Genomic DNA, 15,452 nt, shown 5'->3' with positions numbered 1-15,452 from the left:
TGAACTGATCTGTTTTCGTAACCACACATTAGCTGCTAACATGCGATTGACTTATGAAGACAAATTGCGGCTTTTGTTTTTACACAGACAGTCTTAATTGAATTAAGGTCAATAACGGAACAATTTTCCGTCTGATTTATTTGGGGATATTAAGAGCAATATAAATCTTGCTTATTTATGAGGGGGCCGGGATAAAAGATGCTCGCAGAATACCCAGACTTGGAGCACAAGCCCAGACATCGCTCATTTCAGCGAGTGTGTGAATGATCTCAACAGCTGTCTAACATCTTGAGATTCAGTCCATATTAGGAATGCAGCCGCGCTCCAGCAGCACATTCAGAGAGGAGGTGCTGCTCATCTGTTATGATCCGAGCCTGCGAGTCCTGTCAGCACAATACACATGCTTTGTTCTAATAAACAAGGATATATCGATTATGTTGTTGCATAATTACCCGGCGCAAATAAATAAAGTAACTCTCCCAAGGTAGCACAGTGTACTACACTTAATAAAAGCTGGCGCATGCAGTATGAGAGGAACCCTTTCTCCTTCATGTGAGAAGATGTGTTCACAGCAGGAAAAGCAACAAGTGTTTCTAATATACAACATCGCCCTTTTCCATTTTAGTTTCCCCAGCAAGCAATGACAGTGATGGTGAGCCAATTAGAGCCTTTTCACAGCAGACATTTTGACATGTCAAAGCAGGAAAGGCACAGCTGTAATCAATAAGATTAATAATGAGTGCGTTCCTCAGATGAGTCACTTCCAGGCACCCCTGATATTTTGCATTCTGGCTCCCTGTAATGACTTACTGGTACACTTCATGAAACCAATTAACAAAATTAGTTTCACCTGTGGTTTTCCTGCTCATGACAAGTCACTGTCTGCCCAGACAAATGTTTGTATCAGGACCCAGAAATTTAAGCCACAAAACTTAATTTCAGGCATTTTGTATGCTGTTCTTGGGACATGTCTTGTCTTATAAATAATACCTTTTGTTTTCAAAAGATGATTTAAAAATGACAAAAACAACACAGACATGCAAGTTGGAATGAAAAAAACCAAACAACAGATTTCAGGTATTTTTTTTATTTAGATGTGTAGTACATTCAAATGTATTACAATCTCTCCCGGTAAGGGAATTCTATTCCACTTACTGTTCCCCTTTTTAAAAATGCTTTTCTCCATACAATTCAACTTTGATTTTACATTTAAATAAACTTTTTAAAAAATTATTTAACTTTACTTATTCCATTTTTTTTCTTTTACTACTTTCATTACAAATCTTCACTTCAATAGAAGGTGTTAGCTTGCAGAAACAAAATAAAAACAAACAAAAGAAATTATGCAAAAGTAATGCAACAACTTAAATGTAAAGACAGTGTTGCAGGTGAGGAGCCAACCATTGGCTCTGAGGTAAATGTCAGCTGCTTCCTGCTGCAGGCCTCCTGTTACCTCTTCTGATTCTGCTTGGCCTGCTTTAGTAAAGTGTCGAAGTCTAGTGCATGATACTTGCCTTTCCCAGGCAATGGATCGTACTCTCTACTCGAATCTGAAAAGTGAAGGACACACAAAGTCAGCAGTGCAAAACAAATGGACAAGGACAGGAGAACAAACGGCACCTGGGTCGGAACAACTTCAAAACACTGATGGGACTCTTGGAACCATGGCTGTACCCATTATTTTTTTAAATACTAAAATCATGTGTCCACATCCCCATGGAAAGTAATGTCACTAAAGCAGGTCAGGTCAACAAAACATTTTAAGGACAGTATGCTACCCTCAAAAGACTTGTCATGTGATTTGCCAGTTTTTGGGGTATTTGGCTCTAGCTGGTGCCTTTTTCTTCGGTTGAGGACGCTGTATCACAATCAATTGCAGCCAATATCTCAAATGTTCTGAAAACCACGCCGATAGCATTCGGACAGAGAAACAGCACTCTGGGTAAGAGCTACAGAAACGTATGGTGATTGACACGTACCCAGGTCGGCGTAGCTGCTCTGGCAGAACTGTCTCCTCCCACCAAAACAGAGATCAAATGGCAGCTCATCGGGCTTACGGAGCTTGCTTCCATTCTCGATGGCGTGAAAAGCATCCTTGGTGTCGTAATAAGTCACAAACCCATAGTTGTCCCTGTGACAGATGCAAAACATCAGCTCGTGTTCATTTCAGTTTGTCAGACGTTTGTTAGCGACAGGTCTGGTACATAGTTTTGAGCTGTGACTTGCTTTTAAAAGAGCGACCCGGGGGTGTTTCCAGGAGGCCCCAGTTATAAACAAGCCTGAATTAATTTAGCACTGTAGCTTGGCCTAAGAGGTCACGTACAAGACCAACAAGGTTCAAAGACAGTGCACAATGCTCAATTTCAACAGTAAATTCCTGAATACAAAATCAAACAATGAAGAGAAATGTACGTATGTTTGTTACAAGTTGTTTGTTGTCTTACCCATGGTCTCTAAAGTGCAGGGTGCATTCTTCAATCTCGCCAAAATAAGAGAAGCGCTCTTTAAGCTCCTTTTGAGTCATTGTTCCCCGAATTCGACCAACGTAAACAACCCGGCGTTCCTCCTGAGAGAAGAAAGTAGTCCATCAGATGATTCACACTTACAATATTGGAACCATTTTGTGCTGAGACCTGTGTACTCAGAAAATTATCTTACAATGGCTTTCTCCTTGCATTTCTTCACCTTTTCCGTATTTGGCTGTGCACTAGGACCACAGCTAGGCCTTAATGAGGGTCTAAGGAAGACAAGAACAAGTATTTAGTCTTTTTCTTTAACCAATTGTCAAAATAAATCTATAAAAAGCCATGTAAAGAGAATGAATCATATGCTGTACCTGTACAATCTTCTGCTGCTACCCCACTGTGATTGTCTCTGAGGAGATCGAGACCGCGACCTGGAGCAACTCCAAGAGCCAGAGCGAGAGGAGGAATATGAGTACCTTCTCCTCCTGGGAGGGGAGCGGGACACAGAGGGAGAGGACCGAGAGGAGGAACGGGATGAGGAGCTGGAGCTACTTCCGGAGGGACAGCGACGATACCTGGAGAGGAAATAGGAGGACATGCCAGTGATGAATAAAAGAAATTGAAACCCCCAGAATATGACGATCAGGATGATGGTCTTGACTGACAGTCTAACCTTTTCTTAGATGGAGAGTGTGATCTAGACCGAGATCTAGAGGAATGGGAGTCTGACTCTGAACTGCTGGATGTGGGGCTGGGAGAACGATGGGATCTTCTTTTTCTTGACCGGCCTCCAGTCCTCTCTTTGGGACTAGATCTGGGGCTGGGTGTGCGAGAAGCACCATGTCGACGGTACGACCTCCCAAAAGGCCCTCTCCTCGGGCTTGCTTCTTTAACATCAGTCTCCGCCCGAGCAGGTGAAGCGTCAGGAGTCTCCAGAACTGAGCTTTCCTCCATCCCTTCAGGCCTGTGATCCAGGGGCTCCTTCAGTGGAACATACTGTGTTTTGGTTGTACCTGCAGCATTTGTGGTAGACTGGGCAGAGGATGTCGGGGCAGCTGGGGGTGTTTGTGTAGTGGTTGCAGCGGGCTTGATGGGTTTAATAGTGATAAAGGATTGCTGTTTGACATTCCAGCGCTTGCCTGGCTCTCCAGTGCTTTTGTTGGGGAGGCAATAGTCATGGTCCATGCATGCCACTTCAGAGGAAACAGGGGCAGCAGCAGGAGTGGGTCTGCTGCGGGACTTGACTGAGGGCAGAGGCCGAGCCTCTATCTGAATAACCTTGCAGGGGCTTGACTTGGAGGCCTCAGCAGCCTTGCTCTTTCCCAGGAGGGCCACGGGGGCCAGGGGCCTCCACATCTGGTGAGGAGGAGTGGCTGGAGGAGTCAGAGCTGAAGAAAGAAAGAGTACCACAATTATAACCAATATAACGTATTATTTTTGACAACCATAGCTAATGATTCTGCCATTTTACTGTTGAAATTATTTAAGGCAGAACGCTAAATTACCTGCAGTACTTGAGAGGTCATTGGCTCTCACGCGCTCCACAATCGTTTTCTCTGGAGCCAACTCAACACTACAAAGGGAGCACAAGAGTCTGTAAGTATATAACTGGTAAATGGTGTACCAGAGTGAAGCCAAGTCCATACCAAAAAACAAAACAAGCCAATCTGGACAAATTCCGAAGTCCTCCACTGTGGCCAAGAAAAAGCTGGCTTTGCGGTAGGTCTTGGCAAAAGGTGTGTGTCACCTTCACACGCACACACACAAACAATCACACACAGCAAACCGGTATCACTGTTCCAGGGATTTTTTTTAGAGAAACCAGGACTTCACCACTCACACAGAGCAGCATGAGTGCTGTAGGGTAACTCACCTAGAGTTTCCTACAGCTGCTGCTCTACCAGAGACCTCCGGCACACAATGCTCCTCTTTGGCTGAGGAGAGAAGGAACAAGGTAATAAATACAAATGCACAAGTAATAACATCGGACAGAGAAACAAAACCCCACAAAATGAAATGTGAAGTTTTGAGTTACAAGTTTGCTTGAGTGACAAAGGATGAACTGCATGTCAGTTGTAAATGCATTATGTGTTTTCCACTCCTAATTTTAGTACAGTGTATTTTCCATGGGAATCCTCCAAATGGTCGGCAGCTACATTAGCCATAGTGCACGGTATGATGGTTCAATAAGTCTACTGACATGAGTAATGGCACACAGAGTCCAGCCACTTGTTAGGGGCTTGTACATCCGCCCAAACAAAGACAGCAGGGCGAGAGTTAAATGGATTTGCGGACAGGGCAGAATTCCAGCAGCTGAGCAGACAAGAGCACAAAGCTGCTCCTCTGCCCCCCGCAGCACCCGGCTCTTAAAGGGGAACGTTTCAGTGAAAACCTGCCATTTTGACAATTACTGGAGTCCCCTGTAATGTTTGAACATTAAACCCTCTTCCAGAGCAAAATCAGATAAGCTTTACATTCATATTAACAGCCTGATAATATCTTTGTTCCTTAGGTCACCTTTGTTGGACTATGAACTCAGGCGGCTCTTGTACAAGCTCTGTTGGTCAAAACTATGAGGGAATGGTGACTTGATTTCACCGATTCATCACTCCTAAGCACATGTTCAACATGAATGTATTTGTTGTGATCTATTAAGGTCTTTAAGTGGGCACTTGCTATGCCCTGAAGTCTTAATCAAAGCCCCTCTACTCTCTAAATCACTACTGCTAACCAAGACAGGGCTGCAATGTTGTACGCCTCCTCCTGACATGACCGATGACCAACTCTGACTACATTTAGTTAAGTACTACACTATGTGACTCACTAAGCTACTGGCCAGTACACCCACCCTCACACAGGAAATTAGGTATGACTAAAACTACTTTGGAATGTGTAACATTGTCAAACATTGAATGGACAGAGCACTTCTTTCAGACAAAATACAGTAATAAAAACCAACAAACCCAGCATTATTGATTACCTTGGGTTTCCTCAAACTGCTCCAGCAAGCTGGTGAGATCAGCAGCTTCAATACCTACAAAAAAAGATCGATTTTGTAGTGGATGTAACAAAACATGAAACAGAATACACGTTTGGAGAAACAACCTGGCGTCATGCTGCGGTGGACAATCACATAAGCCAGCGATCAAGACCGGCTGTGCAGCAGTATTGTTGTAGATGAACAGTAGATGTTTAAGCCGTTTACACTACACTTTTTTATAAAATTACATATAAGACATACACAAATATAAGAAGTTGAGAGTTGTTTCTTTCAAGTCGTGAGTAGGAAACCGGGCGCGACCTAAGCCAAGTTGGACCAAAACAATGATACTGTACTAGTTCGGTCCTCCCACACTGCTGCACAAACCTGACCTAATCACCACAACACACACCTTCAATTAAATGACAAGGTATTGAAATAAAATTCAAATTAGCAGTCAGCTGTTATAGAAACCAACTTAAATCTCACCTATCTCACTGGTGAAGGCCTCAATCAGCTCCTGTGTGGGGCTCTTTGCCTTTTGGGGCTTCACTGCTGTAGTGGGTTTCTCTTTAGTTTCAAGCACAACAGGTTCTGCCTTCAGGGTCTTGGAGTCTGAGTGATGAGTGGCTACTCTAGTACCATCGTCTGTGGGTTTGGAGGACTTGCCATCAGATGTCAAGGCATTATCCATCAAGGTAGGAGCAGTGACCTCAGGCACCTTCGATAAGACAACGGTGACCTTCTGCAGGGCTCTGACAGCAGACAGGCTAGCAGCTGGGGGTTTGACCGCCTCTGTAGTGGTTTTGGGACAGGTTTTAATAAGCTCCACAGAATTAGGAGATGCAGGCTGAGACTGGGGCCTTTCGTCGACTCCATTCTTCTCCCCTGAAATTGCAGGAGAACATTTCCTATCTGATGATGAAATGCGCTGAGTGTTGGGTTTTGGAGGAGCTGGAGAACCAGCGCTCTGAGGCACACAAGGAACGGCATTGATGTGTTGATGTGGGGGTAAATTCACTGAACTGGGCGCAGGAGCTAAGGGCTTCTGAGGTGGAGAAGGTTTTGAAGTTTCAGGTGTTTGCTGGGGTTTAGGAGCAGGAGTAGCAGCTGGAACTTTGCTGGATGATGCAACCATGTAGGCTGGTGGCACCAACAGTGCCTCAGGGGTGGGTGGCGCACACGGTCCCCTTGGCTGCCAGGCAGGTCTGACCTCCTCCGCGTCCTTCTTCGCCACCTGGGGGACGGGGCGGCGAGGATCCTTGGGGCTGGGGTCTGGCAGACAGGGAATTGGGGGGAGCTCTTTAGGCAGCTCGGGAAGGCTGGGCCACTTGGTGCTGTTGTCGTTGTCTTGTTTCTCCACCGGGGCGGGCTTCTTCTGCTGCCGGAGCCGCCGGTACTCCGCTAGACTGAGAGACTTGGGCTTGGGCTCTGAGACTGCAGGGGCCACAGGAGGGAGGGGCTCACTAACAGGTGGTGTTGTGGGACTGGGAGCAGCTGCGGGGCTCTCTGAAGACACTGGGGGCAGGACAGCAGAGGGAGCTGCTGATGAGTCTTCCAGCTTCTTGGGGGTCAAAGCCAGCTGTTTGGGCATTTCAGCAGGCTGTGGGGTGCTCACAGCAATGAGCTGACTCTTCTCAGGGCCAGCAGTTAACGGAACCTCTTCCTGTCTGGGTGACACAGATGTGGCAACTTGCACTTTCGTTTCAGGTGATAGTGTTGTAGTGGCGATTTCTTTTTTTGCTTCAGTTTGGCTTGGAGTTAGTTTCTTAGGTTTTACAGAGGAAGAAGCTGGTGCTGAGGCAACAGGAACCTTTGGGAGTTTGTGTTTCTTCTCTTCTTTGACAGATCTTTTTTCTGGCTTTTTCGAAGATTGTTCTGCTGCATTTCTTACTGTGCCACTCCTAAGGACCCTTCCCTCGACAGGTTTGGGCTGGCACTGTTCCTTTGATTTCTTTTTCTTTTTTCTCCGGGAGGGGCTTTTCTCTCTGATCTCATCTTTTTGTCTCTTAATGATCATCTCATCTTTCACATCTGAACACAAGTCTGGCGTCACAGGGGCCGCAACTTTCACTGGAGCCTCGCTCACTGTAACATCTTCGTCATCAACGACTATATGCTCTGAACTGTCTTCGGCTTCATCTGAAACGTTCTGCTCATTTTCTGAAGACTGCTCTTCAAGTGGCAGAGAGACTGGGAGATCCATGTTAGGGATGGCCAGGATGGGTTCTCCATTTTCCCCCTGGTCCACAACCTCAAGTAAGATGCCTCCTTCGGGCAACATCTGTTCCCCCTCTTCATTCTCCACACAAATGGCCATACAGTACGGGTGCATATGCCTGACCAAGTCCCCCAGACTAACTGAAACTCCATCCTCACCCTCCTGCTCGAAGGTGAGAGGAAGTGGGAGGTTCAGACCTTCAAAGTCCAGCAGGTCATTGTCAGGGGATGAATCATTCCCCACGGGGCTCAGACTGAGGGAGCCATCTTCCTCTTCCTCCCCATCACTCCTCTGGAGAGAGTCCGCTAGTATCCTGGGGAGGCTCTGAATACAGACAGGGAAACAAATATCCCGATAAATAAAAAAATCCATCTTTTGTACACGTTTATTTACGTGCTTACGGGTAAAAAGCTACCTTTCCAGTTGATAAGGGTCTTCCACTAAATAGTGCGTCTTTCTCTGGCGGGGAACGGGACAGACACAGCAATCTCCTGAGCTAGAGAGCAAAACAGAAACAAGTACATAATGTCATTAAATCCATTTTACATTTGCAGACTGTAGCATAATGGGCAAGTTTAGAACCAGAGGTCAGCAGGTTGTCCTTTCTAGCCCCTTTCACTCTTTCTGCCACAGGCTCAAAGGCCAGATGGGGCAAGTTGAGTGCAGCAATCTGTGAGACACATTGAGAGTTATGTACGACAGCTGGGGCACTCACCGGAGAGTGTTCCCTGCCCTTCTGACCTGACAACAGGTCTGAGTCAGGCAGTGTGTCAAACGGGGACAGGTTCTCATCATCCACATTGTCAAGTATCTCTGTCAGGGCTGTTAGCAGCGTGGCTTCGCTCTCATCGTCCAGTCCTTTAGTCTAAATAAACACATGGGAATTAGGTCAGAGCATGCACAACAGGGAAGATAAACAAACAACTGTACAATGCCTACACGTCATAGATCTCTCAAGTTACTGTAATACTTGCCTCTATTGTTGGTGTGTCCTCAAAGATAGAAAGGATGGAGGGGTCTAAGCAGCTTTGAAGGGTCTCTAAAGTTTCTTCAGAGCTCAGCACCGAGGTCTGGAGAGGAAAAATACACTTTATAATGAATAATGACAAAACTGAAAACTTTATTCATGTACAAGTACATATAACTCTGGCAATTAACATTTAATTATCACAGTACAGAATGGACAAAGACAAGTCGTTACTGAAAACAAGTGTTGAGACTACCGGTACAACAAATCTAAATAAAGTATTTTCATTTATCATCATGATCATCATCAATAATAATCAATATTTAGAAGCTTAATTGTTATAATATCATGTCAGCAACCTTAATTTATTAAAAACTGTAATGTCACTATGTTTTTAAAAAACATTTATAGAAGTGAGGGTAATTTGTGGGTCGGGGACATCAGTCAAAAGATCTGTTCCAGATGGCAAACACCCTTGTAGTATGATACTAGAATCACATATGGATTACTTGGGTGTATTTCAATTTCAACTGGGCTTCTTTTTTGGAGGGGGTTTACTTCCTTTCCTTAAAAATCAAGCATCCTTTGACTTTGTACTTCTAGATGTTCTACCACCTGCAACAAAAACTGTTGTACAATGTAAACCCATTTAGGCAGAGTTGACCAAAGAATATCTAAAGAAAATGTTCCATAAAAAATTATGTTGAGTCTGTGCGAAAGCTGGGATGGTGTAATAGGTCAGCCTAGTTTATTTATTTGGTGATTGGAGCTGGGAGGAAGCCTAAACTCAGGTCAGGCATTTGAAAATGAGCGTCAGAAAAAGACACCCCAGAGGGTGAGGCAGGGCATGTGTTTGAGTTCCAAGAAGAAGAAGAAGATAAAAACAAATACTTGAGGCATATTCTTATGTTCTGAAATACACACTAACATTGGAGCAAAAACCAGTTTGACACATGAAGGATTCCAATTTTTAAAAATCAAGAAAAGTTATAACTTTCCATAAAACTTAATAAATTAGAAGAATCTGTCCAAAGTTCAATGGATAACGTGGGTAATGCTAAAATACGTGTATTTTAAAAGCAAGTTGATAAACAAATGTAAAATGTAATAAATAAATGTGTTGACATGTGCTAGACACAATGTGATGTAGGCTCCATTGCTACATAACAACCCCTCAAATTTTAAACATATGCATAAATACACTAAGTCCGGCCTACAGGTCGCCCTAGAAGACCAAACAACTGATAAAATCATGCACTTTCACCTCACAGGGCAATAGTATGCTACAGTGACCCACGTGTTGCTGTCTACACATGCACATACAGTGCGCAGACATGTTTGATCCTCGCCTCACCCCGTCCATAGGAAGGCTACCTACTAGCCCACGTGTTGCACTACAACAAACCTGAGCAGGGCCCTCGTCTCTGCTCCTGTGTGGCATTTATACATTAAAAACTCAACTTTAACTTCACATTTTTACAGTTAACGTTAAAAATCTACAGGCGGTTGTTAATAAACGTCACGGATTAGGGTGTGTACACAGATTGTATTGATTGTTCCTTCTGCGCATGTGTGAGGGAAGCCAACATGTGATTCACCACGACTAAACCACATGTGGGGACACACACACACACACAGGGTTTGTTTGAATGAACACTTCGGACGCTGCTGCAATGTGAGAGAGGAGACCCACACAGGTGTGTGGACCTGCACTGATTGCAGTCATTGTCTAAATATAAAACAGCTTCATCATTGTGTGCATCATCACCGGTGACACATTACTGCAACGTGCTGGCACGGAGCCCCACAAACTACACCATGGCCACACTGACGTATAGTCGTCTTCACCATTGTCAGCCCAAAAAAACACAAGTATACACACACACATCCACACTGCAGCGACGGTAAAGCTGGCTGATTAGCATGTTGCCAGTGTTTGTTACCACGTGTGAATGAATCAGTTGATGAGCAGGACACAGTCCTTTTGCACATAAACCCATTGATGGAGCTTAAATGCGTATTCATGATATTCGCTACACAACTGGTGCACATGTCAGGCCAAGTACCAATAAAAATACACAACTGTCACCACACTTGTTTAAACTGTTTGTAGTATAAAGGGAGGAAAGCTGCGTGGATACCTACCCGGCCGGACAAGCTACTCTCGACTCACCGGCTAGCATCATCATACAGCTACAAAATACCAGCACATTCACAACGAAGCATTGCGTATTATTAATAATACTAACGAGCAGAGAGTCATTGAGCCGCAGGCAGCACTAAACACTGAGTGACTTTTAGACTAAGTTTAACTAGTGATACTACAGCTGCATCCACGTGTCACTTTTCCATGCGCAGTGTACAGCTCGTGAACACAACACGCTGTGCCCTGCTCCCACAAACACACACACAACTGCTAACAGTGGCGTTAAAAGACAGGCAATAAAGTACAGGACGTGTTCTTCACCTCGTCTAGTGTATCCATAGGGAAAAAATCCATATTGCACGCAGTTAAAGTCTCCTCGCCTGCTCCCCACCGCGCCGCCATCTTGCGGAGTATACTCCCTGCCCCGACTCGTTTCGGAATGAAAAGTAATGAATCGCGCATTGGAGGAACAAGCGAGCCGGTCGGAGACACGTGGTCCGACATTCCCGGCAAAACGACGCAGAGTGACGCCGGGGGTCAAGGGTGACGTGAGCACGTTTTGTTTTTGTAGTTCTATTCGACACGTCCAGGAGCTCTGCACTGCCGAGTGGTGGCTGGATGTTTTACTCTGCTGAGAAATGAAGACACTAATGCACACCAGGCACAAGAGCAACATGTGTTCTGCAGGCGTTTGTTCACATTTTGTCTTTATTTTAACAACAGGGTACACACCTTCATCTGGAAACATGCAGGTGAGTTAGTTACAGTATGAGATAAACATCACTAGATACAAATGTGACCTGTGGTTGTATTAAACTGCTTGCTCCAATCATGTAAGTAAGCCTTGAAACAACTGATTAAACGACAGGAAATCGATTTGTAACCCTCTGCAATAACTGTAATTAATTGGTAACAAAATTATAGGTAATTGACTCAAGGTAATGATTGTTTTTACTGTTAAAGGTGCACTATGTAGTTTTTGGGGGACACATTTTATTTAGAAGAGAAAGTGATTCATTGACTTTATTTAAAAAATGATGCCTAAACAAATTAAATAAACCAACTTTTTTGTCTTTGTAACTGAATAAACCAAAAAAAGAAGAATAAAACTGACCTTAAAGGACAACACAGTTTCATAATTTGTTTATATGTGGCGGACCCTGCCACCAGTGTTCTGGGGACCTTATTTTCCTCTGAGAATAGCTTGTTTATTCAGTAATTAAAGAAATACATATTTGAGTACCCCATATACTGAGTTTGTTTTATTACATCATTAATATTGTAAATATAAATTCTGAGTTTGAATCAAAATGACATAGTGCCCCTTTAACAAACAAATGCTTTCTGAACTATTCAACAATTGTTTATTGTAAAGTTGAAACTGATGTTAAGATTACATTGTAAATAGTTAACACATACTGTGTAAGGTAATGTTTAATGTATAAACATTATTTGGATGGCCATTGTAAAGTTGTAGCTGATATTTATAAACCTTTACAATTGTTGAAACAATATATTAAAAAGCATTTTGTTGTTTGTTAACAGTCGATAACTGTTAAACAAGGTTTAGTGAATACATTTTATATTAATGAATGAAGGTTATTATAAAGTGTAACCAATCAATCAGCAACAATTTTGAATATTGGATTGATTAGGATATTAATCAAGCAAAATGCCAAATATATGCCAGTTCCTGATCATTAGACGAGACGATTGGTCCTGTCTCTGTTTTTTATTATTATTATAAATGGAGTATTTTAGATTTTGGACAAAACAAGGCATTTAAAGACATCATCTTGAGCTTATGGGTTTTAAATAGATAATATATCTCTGATTAATTAAAAAAAATACTTGATAAATGAAATTATATGAAAATAATTGTGACATGCAGTCCTAATGTGAATTCTAGTCATGCAACCTACAAGATGTAATGCTAAAGGTATTCGTGGACAAGTCAACTAGAAAAACTGATGAATATTCCTCATTTTAAATGCTCACTTCTGGTTGAGACTTCTTTAATTATATGATGACGTGGCTCTTTGAACACTTTAGAGGCTGCTGTTTGTGGTGTACTTGTAGTAGACTCCATTGAAAGAAGAAAGATGTAGGTTTCTAGTGTTTTGCCTCCCATATATAGCTCCACATATGGAGCAGCAGAGCTGTCAGACGGAGTCACCTTACAGTGCAATGTAATCCAATGTGCTTACAACTCTTCCAGGAATATGGTAACACTAGAAGGGACACAGTATGAGAAACATGCACACTTGACAACAACACACAGAAGCATGCAATGTTACGAGTCATTTCTCTCCTTAAGAGTTTCTACCATGTAACAGCAGATGATTGTCACATGACTTAGAGGTTGAAATGACCTGAATACAACAATTCAGATATATCTGCCTGCCTTTATTGGGTGATATTTAATCTCAATTATAAATTGTCTTAAATATCTTTTTGTTTTTGTAAGTAACTTAGTTACTTTTGTTTTAGGGGAAAAATTGCTCTAATGATGTGCTATGAGTGGCACTAGATAAGTTATTATGTCTTCTGAAAGTACTGTTGCAGATTCAGGATCAGAGACCTTTAGTTTTGCAGTTTATTTTTAGCTTCAGTAGCAAAAGAAAACTCAAAGTGGATGGGAAAACACATTATTTTATGGTGACAAAAAAACCTCAGTGACAAGTTAAGTAAAATGCTGATAACACCCCTCAAAAATGCAAGGAAAACATAAAACCAACCTGAGGTTCAGAGCACAAATGAAAAGTTTGGAGAAAGTTGACATTTTTGTCAGAATAGCTCAGTTAGCTGTGTATAAACTAGTTTTTTGGTTCTTTCCGAGGTTGGCATTTTGCTCCCACAGTTTGAGTCTAATTGCTTGTGCTTTCAATGTCCTTGGAAACAGGGAAGTAAGGAGGCCTCTTCAGGACTGAAGCACTCTTATGTTGTTCTGTGGATGTGAAAAACATCATTTAGGTGGAGTTCTCTCTCCTCTAAACTGATGTGTGTTCTGTGCCACAGTGAAATGACACATGTTTTCTAACAGGAAACTTGTTAACACTTTATAGCTTTTCTCACTTTTTCTCACACTGTTGAGTCAAACAGTGGCAGTCATGGCATTTCATGAGCAACATGTTCACTCTAGGGTTTTTGTTTCAAGTATACTGTGTTAAACTTATGATGGGTACATTTAATGGGACTGTTGCATTAAGAAGTACATATATTAGCTGCATAATATCACATAATCAGATGCTTATTGTTTTTCTTGTGTACTTAAAAGAACCTTACTTACAAACAAACTTTCAGGTCATGTTAAAACAGGACTATGAAACTTGAAAAAAAGGGCACTGTTGCGGGAATTTAATACACAAGGGGTTTACGTTTTACTGCCTTACATGGTCTGGTATGACCAGTGGCTCATAGTGGTCAGTGTTAGTAGATAGTAGAGAGTTTCTGAGTCAGTTTGAATATTTATCTGTAATTATAACTTTTGGCTTCAGGAGGCGCTGTTCAGCAAAACTTATATAGACTGTGTTTAAAATTCTACCTCTGGAAACACACTTTTATTTTGAACAATGCTGATCACGAATGACGTTCTTGGTGCACATCTCAACCTGAAAATCAATATGACATTCTTTGTCTTCCAGGAGTCAGTGAACCAGCCAACTATTTTTGGACAGAGACAGAGGTTATAATATCCTCTCATTTATGTCTGCTGAAGCTGATGAAGACTCTGAGAAGACGTGAAAGCTCTGGAAAAAGCTAGTAAGTGGACCTTGAGTTAGGAGTCCAATTCTCTGGATTAAACCAAATGTTATAAAACATACTTTTTAGAGTAAGCCACATGCAAAATGACATTTTCAAAAGGGAATATCACTCTGGAAACTGTGACTAACCAAAATCACACTGAGAAGAAAAATTGTTTTCCCTCAGAGCCGCGGAGGTAAATTAAATAAAGGACATTGATGGATTCCTTTTTGTTACCAGGTGTAATACATGAAGGAAAGGTATGAGGAGTGAACAAGGAGACAGGCTGTGAAACACTGAGGTGGGGATTAAATTGGGTCAAATACAAAAGTGGGGGTGATATGTTCCTCGGCAGGATCGGTACTGCATGGCACAGAAAAGCCATGGGCAATTCCCCATGTCCCACAGGCAGAAATGGATTAGAGGTGAGCACAGCCACAACCACACACACTGTGGTCTACCATTGTGGTGTGTGTGTATGTGTGTGTGTGTGTGTGTCACCATTTAACAAATCAAATGTCATTGATTTCAGCTGTGTGAAGAATTAAACTGCTTCTGTATATTCACCCACTGTCATTTGTTAAGCCATAAAGTCTGTCTCCTCAGTGAACTCACGCACGCGTTGTGCTAAATTTGAAAAAGCATCCTTGTTGCCGAGCAGCGTCAAAACAACAGACGCTCCAGATTACAGACCTACTGCAGTGTACTTTTGTCACTGTGTGCTGTATATTTTCTGGCTTCCATCCAGGAATCCCTCAGGCAACAATTATGAGTCTCACTGATCAATTTTGTCCCTTGCTGCCTTTCATTTGAACATGAATTTCCTATGAAGAACAAGGCTGTTTTAGTTATCTGTCACAGCGTATAACATTTATTTCAAAATTATGCTTGCTTTAGTGGTTGGGTAAGACTTTTGACCCCAGATAGCT

General features: G+C 42.6%; 1 protein-coding gene and 1 non-coding gene across 2 annotated transcripts; both read right to left on the bottom strand.

The window, feature by feature from the left end:
* Positions 1 to 1,071: 1,071 nt before the first annotated feature.
* Positions 1,072 to 11,297, bottom strand: pprc1 (PPARG related coactivator 1). Its single transcript, XM_073482617.1, has 14 exons — positions 11,101 to 11,297; positions 8,641 to 8,736; positions 8,382 to 8,531; positions 8,082 to 8,162; positions 5,935 to 7,990; positions 5,446 to 5,499; positions 4,339 to 4,399; positions 3,971 to 4,038; positions 3,139 to 3,853; positions 2,837 to 3,040; positions 2,659 to 2,737; positions 2,445 to 2,566; positions 1,980 to 2,131; positions 1,072 to 1,550 (listed from the first exon to the last, which is right to left on the bottom strand). Exons 1-14 carry the CDS (start codon positions 11,281 to 11,283, stop codon positions 1,450 to 1,452), a joined length of 4,122 nt encoding a protein of 1,373 aa, XP_073338718.1. The 5' UTR covers positions 11,284 to 11,297; the 3' UTR covers positions 1,072 to 1,449.
* LOC141009936 (small nucleolar RNA SNORA50) lies at positions 2,214 to 2,352 on the bottom strand. The gene has a single exon (XR_012180165.1). It is a non-coding gene; the product is annotated as a small nucleolar RNA SNORA50 (small nucleolar RNA).
* Positions 11,298 to 15,452: the final 4,155 nt, after the last annotated feature.

The sequence above is a fragment of the Pagrus major genome, chromosome 15, assembly GCF_040436345.1.
Source record: "Pagrus major chromosome 15, Pma_NU_1.0".
In the NCBI taxonomy this organism is placed as follows: Eukaryota; Metazoa; Chordata; class Actinopteri; order Spariformes; family Sparidae; genus Pagrus; species Pagrus major.
Note: the sequence above shows the minus strand (reverse complement) of the source record. Positions and strands in the feature narration are given on the sequence as shown.